The sequence below is a fragment of the Ornithorhynchus anatinus genome, chromosome 2, assembly GCF_004115215.2.
Source record: "Ornithorhynchus anatinus isolate Pmale09 chromosome 2, mOrnAna1.pri.v4, whole genome shotgun sequence".
NCBI lineage: Eukaryota > Metazoa > Chordata > Mammalia > Monotremata > Ornithorhynchidae > Ornithorhynchus > Ornithorhynchus anatinus.
The window spans coordinates 150172291-150187594 of record NC_041729.1 but is presented as its reverse complement, the minus strand read 5'-3'; the positions used below and the strand labels follow the sequence as shown (position 1 = coordinate 150187594).

The 15304-nt window shown below is 41.8% G+C and overlaps 1 protein-coding gene across 1 annotated transcript in view; it reads right to left on the bottom strand.

Annotated features, from left to right (window-relative positions):
• Nucleotides 1-15304, bottom strand: part of PDZRN4 (PDZ domain containing ring finger 4) — a 450660-nt gene that overhangs the window by 84549 nt on the left and 350807 nt on the right. Inside the window, 1 exon segment of the mRNA XM_029058707.2 lies at nucleotides 1343-1605. Within this exon segment, the coding sequence (XP_028914540.1) occupies nucleotides 1343-1605 (263 nt within the window).

Here is a 15304-nt window from a genome sequence, read left to right as displayed (position 1 = left end):
ACAATTAGCCCACAAAATAAGTGTAGCTAAAGACACAGGAACAATTATTGGATGAGTCATGGGCATCAGTTTTTCACACGAAGAATTGCCAGTTCTCATATGGGTCGTGCTCCACTAATTCAGAAATGTTCTGCAATGCTCCTTGTTCAAGAACTCTTATGAACCTGGGTGAGAGGAAACATTCCTCCATTGTTGGCACTCTCCCATAGAATAATACCAAAGGAGGAGAAAGGTCTAAATAATGAAACACGGCTTCAAAATTTTGGAGGTTGTTTTGCTATTAAAGGAAAATCTTCCAGTCACGCTTTCAATCGAGTAAAAATTTTGGAGTGAACATTTCAGAGCTCATTTTCATCATACTGCATTTGTTGTTTGATCTGTGGGATTTTACACTGAGGTTTTGGAATTATCAGTAAGCAGTTGCTTTGGGGAATTGCATTTTAATTAAATCCATTTCCTTGTTTACTCTTTGGATTTGTACCCTTTAAGCATTTAATATTCTTCCTACCCTCAGCTCTCAGCACTTACAGTCATCTTCCATAATTTATTTTAAGAACTGCCTTCTTCTCTAGACTGCAAGCTCCCTGTAGGTAGGGAACTTTACCAACTCTGTTGTATTTTATTCTCTTGCATGGCAAAGCACAGGCCTGGGAGTCAGAAGGTTATGGGTTCTAATTCCGGGCTCCACCGCTTGTCTCCTGTGTGACCTTGGACAAGTCACTTCACTTCTTTGTGCCTCAGTTACCTCATCTGTAAAATGGGTTTCAAACTGTGAGCTCTGTGGTACAGGGACTGTGTCCATTCATTCATTCAGCGGTATTTATTAAGCACTTACCATGTGCAGAACACTATATTAAGTGTTTGATTTGTTTGTATCCACCCCAGTACTTAGTACAGTACCTGGTGCATAATAAGCAATTAAACTACAATTATAATTATTATTATATTACAAATACCACTGACTGACAGACAGAGAGGAGAAAAAGTGAGCGTGACCATCCATAGAGGAGGCTCTAATGCTAACAGGCCACCTCTCTTGGAATTTAAATAAGGATTTTGGCAACTATATGTCTGATTTTTATTGGCAGCATGGAGTTTTCGATAGAGGGAGATGAGATGAAATCATCGGAGCTAGGACTAGTTTTAGCTGTGGCTCTCAAGTTACATTAGTACAGGTCTGAGAGGAAGAACTCTGTTCAATAATTGGGCTTAGACACATCTAAGACAATTTCCAGACAGAGATAGGAGTCTGTCTTCATAATTGGTAATGTCGTTTCTGCTAACAGTAATGTATTTTAACTGACTAATGAGTGGAATATCAGGAGACAAAGTGAAGAGGTACCTGTCCGAGAGAAGGAATGGACAGATGTCAGGAACGGGAGGGGTGGACGGTCTAAGCTTTGCCAGCGCCATGATGTGTTCAAAGGTGATGTCCGTCTGGGTGCTGGCATCCATGAGCTGAACATCCTGGGGGCTGGGATGGGTTGTTGTTGTTTTGCTGTTTGGTGTTCTCCGTAAAACCTGAACTACAATGGGCTCCTTGGCATTACGAAAAGCTTCCACTGCCTCTTCATGGGTGGCCTTGGACAGATCCTTCCCATTGACCTGAAAGGAAACAGACACATTTACTGCTGCAGGCCAAAGAACAGCGAGGTGGCAGACTGAAGGTGATATTGAAGTGAACTTTAAGTTATTTAACGGAATACTTAATTAGATGCTGACATTTATTGACATTTCCACTGGCACTGAAGCTAGCAGAGGAGATAAGGCCTGGGTAAAATTTGCACTCTTTGTTTGTTGCTAGGGAATACAGACAACCATCACACAACAATTCTAAGGAATTAGTAGCGAATATTAAAAAAAAAAAATTAACGGCCCTTTGTTTGTTGCTAGGCAATATAGACAACCACCACACAACAATTCTAAGAAATTAGTTGAATATTAAAAAAAAAATTATGGACCCAAAGGCGAAGCAGAGAAGTAGCATGGCCTAGTGAATAGAGTACAGGCTTGGGAATCAGAGGACTTGGGTTATAATTCTGGCTCCACCACTTGTCTGCTGTGTGACTCTGGGCAAGTCACTTCACCTCTCTGAGCCTCAGTTCCCTCATCTGCAAAAATGGGGATTCAATCCCTGGTCTCCCTCCTACTTAGACAACGAGGAGGCCCTTGTGGGACCTGATGATCTTGTATCAACCCCAGCATTTAGTGCAGTGCTTGGCACATAGTAAGTGCTTAAGAACATCACAATGATCATTATTATTATCATCAGAGATGAAAAATCATCTTCAGGACTTGAACATGCTTTTTTCCAGAATGAAACTTTTCCCTTCACCATTTCCCAATCACGACTTCATGAAAATAGCAGGTCTAACGTTAGTGAACGTCGGAAGCCCCAAGAGCTTCAGTTTCAAAGCCCCGAAAATAAGGTTCCATTATGATTAATTGATGCATCCTTATTTTCCCGGGAGAATGAGGTTCATGGATTTACTCAAATATTCCTGGTTAACGCACATGAGTAAAGGTGTCGGCTTCATGGATTGTAAGGGAGCTAATAGATTTTTAGTCTGGGTCGGCAGATCCACTTATCTTTCCTCTTTTCTTGGAGCTGGTGAAGTACCTCAAAATCAATGCTCAGCGGTTGCTGTTTGATATGGAGGGAAATGGATACTACAAACAGTGATATTTATTATTGGGACATATCTAAATGATTATCCCACCAGTGCTTTCCATAGACACCTCAAATTCAACAGGTCAAAACTGAGCTCCTCATCTCCACCCACAGATACACTTCTCCACTTCAGTTTTCCATCCCAGGTGATACCACCATCTTTCCTGTCACTCAAGCCCACAACCTTGGCGTTATCCTTGACTTCTCCCTCTCTTTCAACCCCTGTGTTCAATCTCTTACCAAATCCTAAAAGGTTTTCCTCTATAACATTTCCAGAATTCATTCTTCCAAACAGCCTCTATGACAGGCCCCAGTCATGACCACCTTGCTGATCTTCTTGTCTCCAGCATCTTACCTCTCTGGTTCATATTTCACTCAGTTGCCCCGCTCATCTTTCTGAATGTCATACCGTACACTCTCCCTACTTTGTAAAAACCTCCAAATGGTTGCCCATTCTTTTCCCGCCTCAACCATGAGCTCCTGACCATTGGCTTTAAAACACTTGATCAACTCTTTCTCTAATATAATAATTGCGGAATCTGTTAAGTCCGTACTACGGGCCAAGCCCTGTACTAAGCACTGGGATAGATACGAGATAATCGGATCGGACCCAAGTCCCACACAGGGCTCATAGGCAATGTAGGAAGGGGAACAGGTATTGAATCTCCATTTTACAGTCGTGAAAACTGAAGCACAGAGAAGTTAAGCTATTGCCCAGTGCTTAGAACAATGTTTGGCACATAGTAAGACCTTAACAAATACCAACATTATTATTATCATTATTTCCTAAGGCCACATAGCAGGCAAGTGGTGGAGTTGGGATTAGAACACAGAACTTTGATTCCTTTATCCACGCTCTGCTCTTTCCTCTAGGCCTCACTGTTTCTCTACACTGTGCTATGTCTCCACACTCTTCTCCCACTACACTTAAGCTCTGAGCTATTGTTCCTCTCCGGGTAACCTAGTAAACTCTTTCTTGTTTTAGTACCTTTTCCACCACTCACCTTCTACTCATTCATTCATTCATTCATTCATTCATTCATTCATTCGTATTTATTAAGCCCTTACTGTGAACAGAACACTGTCCTAAAGGCTTGGGAAAGTACGATGCAATAATAGAGAGTGACAATGCCTACCGACAATGAGCTCACAGTCTAGAGGTGGGGAGACAGACATCGATACAAATGGACAGACATCAATACGATGAGTCGATCATATTTGTTGAACACTTACTGTGTGCAGAGCACTTTACTAAGCGATTGAGAGTGTACAATATAACAAAGTTGGTAGATAAGTGCCCTGTCCACAAGGAGCTTACTGTCTAGAAGGGAAAATGAGAATAAATACGGAAATGATAATAATGTTGGTATTTAAGCGCTTACTATGTGCAAAGCACTGTTCTAAGCACTGGGGAGGATTCAAGGTTCATTCAATAGTATTTATTGAGTGCTTATTATGTGCAGAGCATTGTACTAAGCGCTTGGAATGTACAAATCGGCAACAGATAGAGAAGTCCCTGCCCATTGACGGGCTTACGGTCTAATCGGGATCAGGTTGTCCCATGCTTCATATGATTTATTGCTTCATATGATTTCCTTGGAAGATGTAAATACTGATGATTCAAAACACTTTTTTATTCTTTCCTTCAAGTTCCTTAACACACTGTTAGTCTACTAAATGGTCACAAGCTCGGGATATAGTAAGTGCTTAACAAATACCGTAATTATTATATAAATTATGTCCACCACAGGAAAAAGAATAGCTTAATTGCAACATCCTGGCAGCTGTCTTGCCTGGCTATCATTAGTTGGGATGAAGAATAATGTACAGATTGAATACAAACCTGAATTCCAGTGCTTAGAACTGCTGCTTTCTGGGTTCTGGAGCAAGTCCACTAGCTAATCAACTCCCCACTAGATTGTAATAACAATAATAATAATAATGTTGGTATTTGTTAAGTGCTTACTATGTGCAGATCACTGTTCTAAGCACTGGGGTAGATACAGGGTAATCAGGTTGTCTCACGTGAGGCTCACAGTCGTCATCCCCATTTTACAGACGAGGTAACTGAGGCACAGAGAAGTTAAGCGACTTGCCCACAGTCACACAGGGGACAAGTGGCAGAGGCGGGATTTGAACCCATGACCTCTCCCATGCCCAGGCTCTTTCCACTGAGCGGCTGCTTCTCTAAACTCCTTAGAGGCAGGGATCATATTCATTCATTCATTCATTCAATAGTATTTATTGAGCGCTTACTATGTGCAGAGCACTCTCCTAAGCGCTTGGGATGAACAAGTCGGCAACAGATAGAGACAGTCCCTGCCGTTTGACGGGCTTACAGTCTAATCGGGGGAGACGGACAGACAAGAACAATGGCACTAAACAGCGTCAAGGGGAAGAACATCTCGTAAAAACAATGGCAACTAAATAGAATCAAGGCGATGTACAATTCATTAACAAAATAAATAGGGTAACGAAAATATATACAGTTGAGCGGACGAGTACAGTGCCGAGGGGATGGGAAGGGAGAGGGGGAGGAGCAGAGGGAAATGGGGGGAAAAGAGGGTTAAGCTGTGGAGAGGTGAAGGGGGGGTGGTAGAGGGAGTAGAGGGTGAAGAGGAGCTCAGTCTGGGAAGACCTCTTGGAGGAGGTGAGTTTTAAGTAGGGTTTTGAAGAGGGGAAAAGAATCAGTTTGGCGGAGGTGAGGAGGGAGGGCGTTCCAGGACCGCGGGAGGACGTGGCCCGGGGGTCGACGGCGGGATAGGCGAGACCGAGGGACGGTGAGGAGGTGGGCGGCGGAGGAGCGGAGCGTGCGGGGTGGGCGGTAGAAAGAGAGAAGGGAGGAGTGGTAGGAAGGGGCAAGGTGGCTTTCTACTCACCCAAGTGCTTAGTTCAATGTTATACACATGGAAAGCACTTGATAAATACCATCAATTGACTGATTTAGTTCCAAGCTGTAATATTATTTACCTTAATGTCTGTCTCCCCCTCTGGAATGTGAGGTCACTGTGGGAAGGGAATGTGTCTATCACTTCTCTTCTAACTGCATTCTCCCAAGCACTGAGAAGCAGAGTGGCTCAGTGGAAAGAGCCAGCGCCTGGAAGTCAGAGGTCATGGGATCTAACCCCGACTCCACTTGTCAGCTATGTGACTTTGGGCAAGTCACTTCATTTCTCTGTGCCTCAGTGACCTCATCTGGAAAATGGGGATTAAGACTGTGAGCCCCATGAGGGGCAACCTGATCACCTTGTATCCCCCGCCACCAGCTCTTAGAGTAGTGCTTTGCACATAGTAAGTGCTTAACAAATACCATCATTATTACAGTGCTCTGCACATAGTAAGTCCTCAATAAATACCATTGATTGATTGACTGATTGATTAAGAAGGTGGCTTCCTCACAGACAGGTTTCCAGTCAAGTTGCTTGCTTGAATCTAAGAGCCTGCTTGGGGCATATATCCCCTTGCCTTGAAAGGAATTGGCTTTGAGGATAATAATACTGATACTATTATTACTACTACTAATAATAATGATTGTGATAACTGTTAAGCGCTTTCCATATGCCAAGCACTGAATGAAATGTTGGTGTAGATACAAGATCATCAACTCCCCCAGGGGCTCACAATCTAAATAGGAGAAAGAACAGTTATCCAATCCCCATTTTTGAAGATGAAGGAACTGAGGGACAGAGAAGTGATGCGACTTGCCCAGGGTCACCCAGCAGATAAGTAGCAGAGCAGGATTAGAACCCAGATCCTCTGATTCCCAGGTTTATGCTCTTTCCACTAAGTCACGCTGCTTCTCATTACTCAGGGTCAGCAGTGGTAACAACAGAATACTTTCAGGTTAGCCCTAATAGCTGCTTTTCCAACTTTTTAATTTCTAGGGCAACCCACTGCAGTATTGGGTTTCAAATATTTCCCATTCAATCTCTACTTCCGGTGATCATGATGGAGTCTCCTGTTGTTAACCCCTCCTAAAAAAAAAAACCCAAAACAATAATAATAAAAAAACAAAATAGGCCAACCTCAGCCTACGCAAAAAATTTGGGATTGAGAACCTGTTTAGAGGAATAGAATAATCATGATAGTGCTTTGCAAAACACCACTCACAATTTCATCCCTGGCAGTCATGATCCCAACAGAGAAATTGGTGTAGCAGATTGCAAAACGCACACAAGATTTTGCAAACGCAAGCTATTTACAGCCAAAGTGATTGCAACAATAGGACTCCGCTGTATCTTAGGATCCTAAACCAGCAGGTTGTTGCCATGGTAGCTGTCTGTATTGTCCAGCTACTTTCAGGACTCCTGTTGAGCTGGTCCACCACGGGAGCTGTCCTAGATGGTTTATCTTTAAGAAACCTTTACCACTGGCAGCCCAGTGCCAACAGGCGTTTTCCTTTTTCTTGCTGCTTTACCTCCTCCCCTCATCGTGGTTTGGCGATGGGTCAGCAGAGGCAAGCAAAGTAAGAAAGGAAAAAAAAAAGCCATCGGATCAAATGTTTCCATACCATGAAAATGGGTGTTTCATGCCCTCAGAATACTCACTGCATCCGTACCGAAATTTGGAAACTGTTGGAATTGTGGTCAAGGAGGACAAGAAAGATGGTGCAATATCTGAGACTCTATGCCTGGAACTCTGGGGAGATGGGGTGCTCTCCTGGTTCCATCAAGGAATAGCGTATGGTCTAGTGGGTGGAATGCGGGTCTGGAAGTCAGAAAGACTTAGGTTCTAATTCCGGCTCTGCCACTTGTCTGCTGTGTGATCTTGGGCAGGTCACTTCATTTAATGGGGATTAAGACTCTGAGCCTCACGAGGGACAACCTGATTACCCTGTATCTACCCCAGCGCTTAGAACAATGCTCTGCACATAGTAAGCGCATAGTAAATACCAACATTATTATTATTATTCTCTGTGGCTCAGTTACCTCATCTGTAAAATGGGGATTAAGACTGAATCCCTGTAGGACAGGAACTATGTCCAAACTGTTTAGTTTGCGTCTGCCCCAGCACTTAGTACATAGTAAGCGCTTAACAAATACTATCATAATCATTATTACTATTTTAAACTTTGAAGCATTTATCAGGTGAAATCCTTCAAGGTGACCACAGATAATAATAATGATAATAATAATTGTGGTATTTATTAAGTGCCTTTTAGATTCCAGGCACTGTACTAAGCGCTGGGATGGATACAAGCAAATTGGGTTGTACACAGTCCTTGTCTCATGTGGGGTTCACAGTTTCAATCCCTCTTTTCCAGTGAGGCAACTGAGGCCCAGAACAGTGAAGTGACTTGCCTAAGGTCATACAGTAGACAATTGGTAGAGTTAGGATTACCTCTTTCTGATCTTCTCTCAGTACCTCATCTATTATCTAAGTGGTTTGAATTACAAAATCACCAGCCTAGCAAAATAAAAGGGGCAGAGTTGGAGAAGAGGAAGGGGAGACATTAAGAATAATAATGATAATAACAATGATTATGGTATTTGTTTAGTGCTTACACTGTACTATGGGCCGGAATGGTTACAAGCAAATCGGGTTGGACATGGTCCCTGTCATATGTGGGGTTCACAGTCTCAATTCCCCTTTTATAGATGAGGGAACTGAGGCCCAGAGAAGTGAAGTGACTTACCCAAGGTCACACAGCACACATGTGGAGGAGTCAGGATTAGAACCCACAACCTTCTGACTCCAAGGCCCGTGCTCTATCCCCTACGCTATGCTGCTTCCCCAGATTCCACGGAATCACATTCCGTGATTCCCCGCTCCTATATCTCCACAGCCTTTCGGGGTCCCCATCTTTCCACCTCATCTCTGACCTCCGGAAAAGCTGCGGTAGCACAACAGCAGCTCCCCAGAGGAGCCAGGATGCAGCACTGTGTGGCTTGTGGGGGTGAGTGGTGCTCACAGGAACAACCCCTCTTCCTGCCCGCCAACAAAGAGCTGGGACGCAGCATTATGAGGAAATTTCCAGGACCATCCCTGCCTCCCTTTGCATAAGATCGTGTCATATGATCGGCAGATGTTCCCGAAAGAATCAGATCCCACCTGCAGGAGCCGATCAGAAGCCGTGGCTCATTATTGGGACATCAATCAACCCCTTCAGTTGGGTGGGGGTAATCCAAACAAACAAACCTTAGGCAATTAGCAACCCTTGGGGGCAAAGGGGCATTGCTTCATGGGAAATTGAACAGCGGGGTCTTGATCATGCCAAATTGATGTAATAAAAGAGATGTCTGAACCTTTACATTGATAAGAAAAGCAGGATGGCCTAATGGAAGGGTATGGGCTTGGGAGCCAGAGGATCTGTGCTCTAATCTCAGCTCTGCCACTTGCCTGCTGTGTTACCTTGGGCAAATGGTTTAACGTCTCTGTTCCTGAGCTTACTCAGCTGTAAAATGGGGGGTTCAATGTTTGTTCTTCCTCCTACCTAGACTGTGAGCCCCATTTTAATGAGATGTACATCCCCTTGATTCTATTTATTGCTATTGTTTTTGTCCGTCTGCCTCCCCCGATTAGACTGTAAGCCCGTGAATGGGCAGGGATTGTCTCTGTTGCCGAATTGTACATTCCAGGCGCTTAGTACAGTGCTCTGCACATAGTAAGCACTCAATAAATGCTATTTAATGAATGAATGAATGCGGGGCATACTGTATTTGATGTTACTATACTATATATATACTTAGCAGTTAGTAAAGTGCTTAGCACATAATAAGTGTATAACAAGTCTAGTGGTTAGAACAAGGGCCTGGAAGTCAGAAGGACCTGGGTTCTAATCCTACTCTTCCACTTGTCTGCTCTATGACCTTGGGCAAGTCTCAACTTCTCTCTGCCTCAGTTCCCTCATGGATTAAGACAGCGAGTCCCAGGTGGGGCATGGACTGTCCAACCTGATTAGCTGGTACCTACCCCAGCTTTTAGTAGAGTGCCTGGCATGTAATAATAATTGTGGTATTTGTTAAGCACTTACTGTGTGCCAGGCACTGTACTAAGCACTGCATAAGCCCTTAACAAATACCATGAAACAAAACAAATATCACAGTTATAGTATTATTATTACAAGGTGCCTCATTTGGGAATGGAAAGGAACGCTAAAGGGGTTTCTCTGCTGCTCTCTTCCTCTTTCTTTGACCCCTCCATAACAACTTGATGTAACCCTGGGAATCATATACGTTAATGTGATTATTTATTATGAAACCTTGTGCAGATCCTTAGCTGGAAGGAAAAAATGTCTCATCTCTGAAAGAATCAAGGGTACTATCTTAAGTGGTTGGGGAAATCAGTCACTTTTCAGCAATCAATGCAAAAGATGTGTGAATACATTTGTTGCAGCAGATGGGCTAATTAATCCATAAGCAACTTGTGAATGTTAAGCTAAGAATATATCTTTTCCCATGTAAACCATATCACTGCCATGTTTGATGAAGCTTCTGTTTAATGAACAATCTCTCCTTTTGGATAAAGTGCAAAGTCTGGGCCACTTGTCAACAACTTCCCCAGAGTGACGGGTCTTCTGTCCTTGGACAGTGGCCAGCTCTCCTTCATTATCCTTCTAAATCCAGCCACATGCAAAATTTTCATCAATATCAGAAAACAAACACATTTTTTTTCTTTGAATCACAAACAAATGCCCCAAATTACCAAGTAACACTGGCGAGCTGCCATTTTGGGTTGTATTCAAAGAGTTTTCTAGCACCCCATGCATCCCAATGAGGAATGGCAGCCATTTTCACTCCCAATAAGAAAAAATAAAATAGCCATAGATCTGTATTCACTAGAAAGAGTATTGAGTGATGGTGGCCCCAGAAATGATCAGAATCTGGTTTAAAAACACAAACCTTTTTAGCAGCACAATTTTCCTAGAGAGTTTGACTGATTGTTGTGTATTTTTCCCTGGAAGTTTGGTACAGGGCTTTAAAGTCCATAGGTAGCTAATAGATACTATTTTTACTATTATGAATACCAGCGGCCTCCAACCTCTAGGTAAGAATAATAACAAAAAGCTTGCCATCTTGAGTTGCCGTTGAATGAAACTGGAAATATAAAACACGTCTCCTTTAGGTTTTCATCTTTTCATTCATTCCTTATTATTATTAAGTGCCATAGAGTCATTTCCTATTTATAGCTACTCCAGGGATATACTTTCTCCAGAACGTCCTGTCCTGTGCCATAATCTACAACCTTTCTAATGGTTCTTCTGTTATCATTATTATCATCTCTATCCATCTAACTGCCAGTGTGCCTCTTCTACGTTTTCCCTGGACTTTTTCTACCTTTGTGTCTTCTCCAGAGAATTAGTCCTCCTGCTTATGTGTCCAAAATATTCTAAGTCGAGTCATCTGGCCTTCTAAGGACTACTTTGGTTTTGTTTGCTCCAAAATCCACTGGTTTGTTTTTGGGCAGTCCAAGGTATTCACAAAAGCCTTATCCAACACCACATTTCTAAAGAATCGATATTCTTTCTATCTTGTTTTTCAGTGTCCAGCTTTTGATCCATACATTGTCAATGGAAACATTCATATCCTTTTATGCCTCAATTTCCTCATCTGTAAAATGGTAACTCAATACTTGTTCACCCTCCCACTCCGACTGTGACCCTCATGTGGGACAGGGACTGTGTTTGATCTGATTATCTTGTATCTACACCAGAACTTTGTTCAGCTTTATCATCAGTGCTTAATAAATATTTATTATCATTATTATTATTATTATTCAAGAACACAACCCCTGTATTATAGGAGAATTGTTCCTTTGTTGTTTTAAAAGTCACATAAATTTTCTGGAAAGTCAAACTAAAACCCTGAAGATCAGTTTCCCATTTAGCCATCAACCGGAAAGGAGGTGCGTGCCTATTCTGAAATACATCTACTTTAAAATGAAAATATTGAAAGGGACATTCCATTTTCAAGTTCTCTCTATCACAAATGCATAGATTTATGGGTCTTTCAGGCCTATTTCTGCATTAGGCCTTTTCCCTTCACGATTTATCCATTTGAACATTAATGATTGGACTTCAAACATTAGTACATATTAATACCAAAATATTTTTTATGAGGCTGAGGAACAGATGGGAAATTGAGTTTTCAAATGTTGATACTTGATCCCAGGTGGACAGCTGTTGTTCAAAATGGAATTGTAGTGTGAGGAAAAAAAAATCTTCATTGCAAAAATCATCTTCAGAGCTGGAGTTCCGTACAATGAATTCAGAACATTGTCTTGGAGTTTGTTTTCCTTCTGATTTCTGCTTTGATTTCTTGTCTCATGTTCTTCTTTTGGCCCTAGGTGCATATCCTTGATTTCGCCCCACCTTTTTTTCTCTCACCTCCTTTTATTATTCCATTTCTAATCCCTCGCCTTAGTTTTTGTTCCTCTGATCTCTTGCCACACTTCCCCTTCCTTATGTTTTCCTGGCTAGTGATATAACGAGGTCGAAATATACTGACTGTGCAAATTACTTTTGACATTGTCAAACTATTTTGACCATATTATGATTCTTCCTTGTGGTAATGTTGATTAAAGTAGCTGAGGCATGCATGAAATGTATTAATTGAATCCTTCATAATTAAAATGAAGTTCTTTAATGATTGAAACCTTTAAGAAATCAAGCTTTTTCTTGAGCATTTGATACATTTAATAATAGTAATAACAATAGTAATAATAATGGCATTTGTTAAGCACTTACTTTGTGCCAAGCACTGATCTAAACACTAGGGAAGGTACAAAGTAATCAGGTTGTCCCACGTGGAGCTCACAGGCTTCATCCCCATTTGACAGATAAGGTAACTGAAGCACAGGGAAGAAGTGAAGTGACTTGCCCAAAGTCACACAGCTGACAAGTGGCAGAGGCGGGATTAGAACCCACGACCTCTGGCTCCCAAGCCCGTGCTCTTTCCATTAAGTCACGCTGCTTCTCACATGAGTTTATTTCTCATAAACTTTGCTGAGCCAACCCTTTATGGCAGTCAAAATGTTTATAGACCCTATTTGTGGTTTCCAAGTCATCGCCACATCTAAAACAAGTCAATTATCACATCTAAAGCAGCTCCACTGTCAAGTCACATGTGCTTAAGGCAAAACCAAACTACAAAATCTTTCTTGGAGAGCCCATAACTAATTCAGGAATTCCTTAAAAAGCCCTATCAGTTCAAATTAGAACTCATTAGAATTCATAAAGTACAAAGAAAGAAGTGAAATGGCAGGATCCATAAGTCCCTAAACTGTTTGTTTCATCACTTTATCCTTTGAATGTTATCAGTTCCCATACTTCACTGAAACATTTTTTCCCTGAAAGGGGAAAAGAAAACATCCCTACAAGCGATAGAACAATGAACGGGCATCATCACATGGATAGTTCACTTATCACTGTCATAACAATTCATCCAACGGCTATTGTCTGTACTCCTCTAAGATGAATGATTTTTAAAGATAGATGGTTGCCTTCTGGCTAACTGTGGGGATGCTTTCATTACAATAAAATGGCTTTTTATTTCTCAAATGATTTTATTAGCAGTAAGCTATGGAGAAAAAGTCTTAAGGAGTCCACAGAACAAACGTTAGGGTAACTGGTAAGCAATCAATCAATCATATCCACTGAGCTTACTGTATGTGGAGCACTGTATGACATGCTTGGGAGAGTAGTGTGGTCACCTATTTGGTAAAATAAATTTAAACTCCAACTGCTGAAATGTTACTGAAATTCTCCAGTGAAACCTACCAGGCATTTTGCAGGATGTTTTTCATAGAAGTAATAATAATAATAATAATAATGTTAGTATTTGTTAAGCACTTACTATGTACAGAGCACTGTTCTAAGCACTGGGGTAGATACAGGGTAATCAGGTTGTCCCACGTGAGGCTCACAGTTAATCCCCATTTTACAGATGAGGTAACTGAGGCACAGAGAAGTTAACTGACTTGCCCAGAGTCACACAGCTGACAAGTGGCAGAGCCGGGAGTTGAACCCATGACCTCTGACTCCAAAGCCCAGGCTCTTTCCACTGAGCCATGCTGCTTCCCTCTGGTACACAAGTGCTACTGAGCTGTCACAAAGGATTTTGACCAGAAAAAAAATATATATATATATATATATACACATACACACACATATATAGCACAGGATTTATGGAGGGAGGGTCTGAGGAGTTTTAGGATTACAACAAAAATATAATGCCAAATGAAAGGAAGCATAACAGTAATGTATAGTATGTGGTTCACTATTTGGGGCACAAACAGATAATGGACCTGAAAATTCCAGGGAATTTTCAAAGTGAACCTGGGACTTTTCTTCCTCTGGCATCCTAACTACTTTATTTCAGAAATATCTGCTTCTGAACTGTCCAGTACTTAGTATGCTGGTTTAAGTTAAAATAATGTAGCAAACTCCACCAATTTAGAATATTTTAGCTAGGCACATATTTATTCCTTGCATTCATTCATTCATTCCATTAATCAATCAACAAATATTATTTATTGAGTGCTTTCTGTGTGCAGAGCATGTACTTGGGAGACTACCATACAACAGAGTTGGTAGACACCTCCCCTGACCACAGTGAGCTTACAGTCCAAAAGGGAGACAGTCACTACAATAAATTAGGGGTATATACATAAGTGCTGTGGGGCTGAAGGTGGGATGAAAAGCCAATATTTAAAGGGTATAGTTCTGAGTGTAAGGGTGATGCAGAGGGAGAAAGAATAGGGGAAATGAGAGTTTAGTTGGGGGAGGCCGCTTGGAGATGATCCATCTTTAGTACAGCTTTTGAAGGTGGGGAGAGTGGAGGATGCCATATACGACAACATTCGCAACATTCGTTCATTCACTCAACTCATTCATTCATTTGGCAGTATTTATTGAAGGTCTACTGTGTGCAAAGCACTGCAGTGCATTAGGTACTGGGAAAAAACTTTACCCACATTGTAAACTACAAGTAATTGAATTAATATAGTAGAATTTTGACAAAGTCAAGATTGCAGAATCAAGATTTTGGTCAATCTGCGAATCTAAGCTCTGAAAATAGAGCTCAGGTGACATGAAACCACCTGCTCAGTAACAACCACTGAGAAACAGAGGTTTCCAGGAAGGTGAGAAATGTCTCATGCCACCTGAAATGACGGGACAAAACCTGAGCAAACCTTCAATACCTAAGGTGAAGTGGGAGTGTATAAATCACTCGTGACTTCTGAATTCATCGTGATACTTGTTGGGCTCAGGTGCTGACAGGAAACTCACCTGATGTCTTTAGCTCTCTGAGTGCCATACCATATAAACATCTTTCATATAAATTATTTTCCCTGACACAGTTCAGATCAGGTCCACAGACCCTATGATAAAGACAAACATTTTCCCAGCCTTCCCTCTTTCTATGAAGGCCAGCTACAGAGCAGAGGGAGGAAAGAGGGATGGGGCGGGGCTATGGCATTCCAGAGTCTTCTCCTCTAGACTGTAAACTCACTGTGGGCAGGAATCGTGTCTGTGAAATAGTAGTTTGTACTCTCCCAAGCGCTGAGTACATGCTCTGCACACCATAAGCTCTCAATAGGTACAGTGGAATGAGTAAATGAATGCTCTCTATGGCAGCACACCTAAAATAAATCCGTCAGACATTGACCTCCAACATCCAGGTAAGCTAAAGC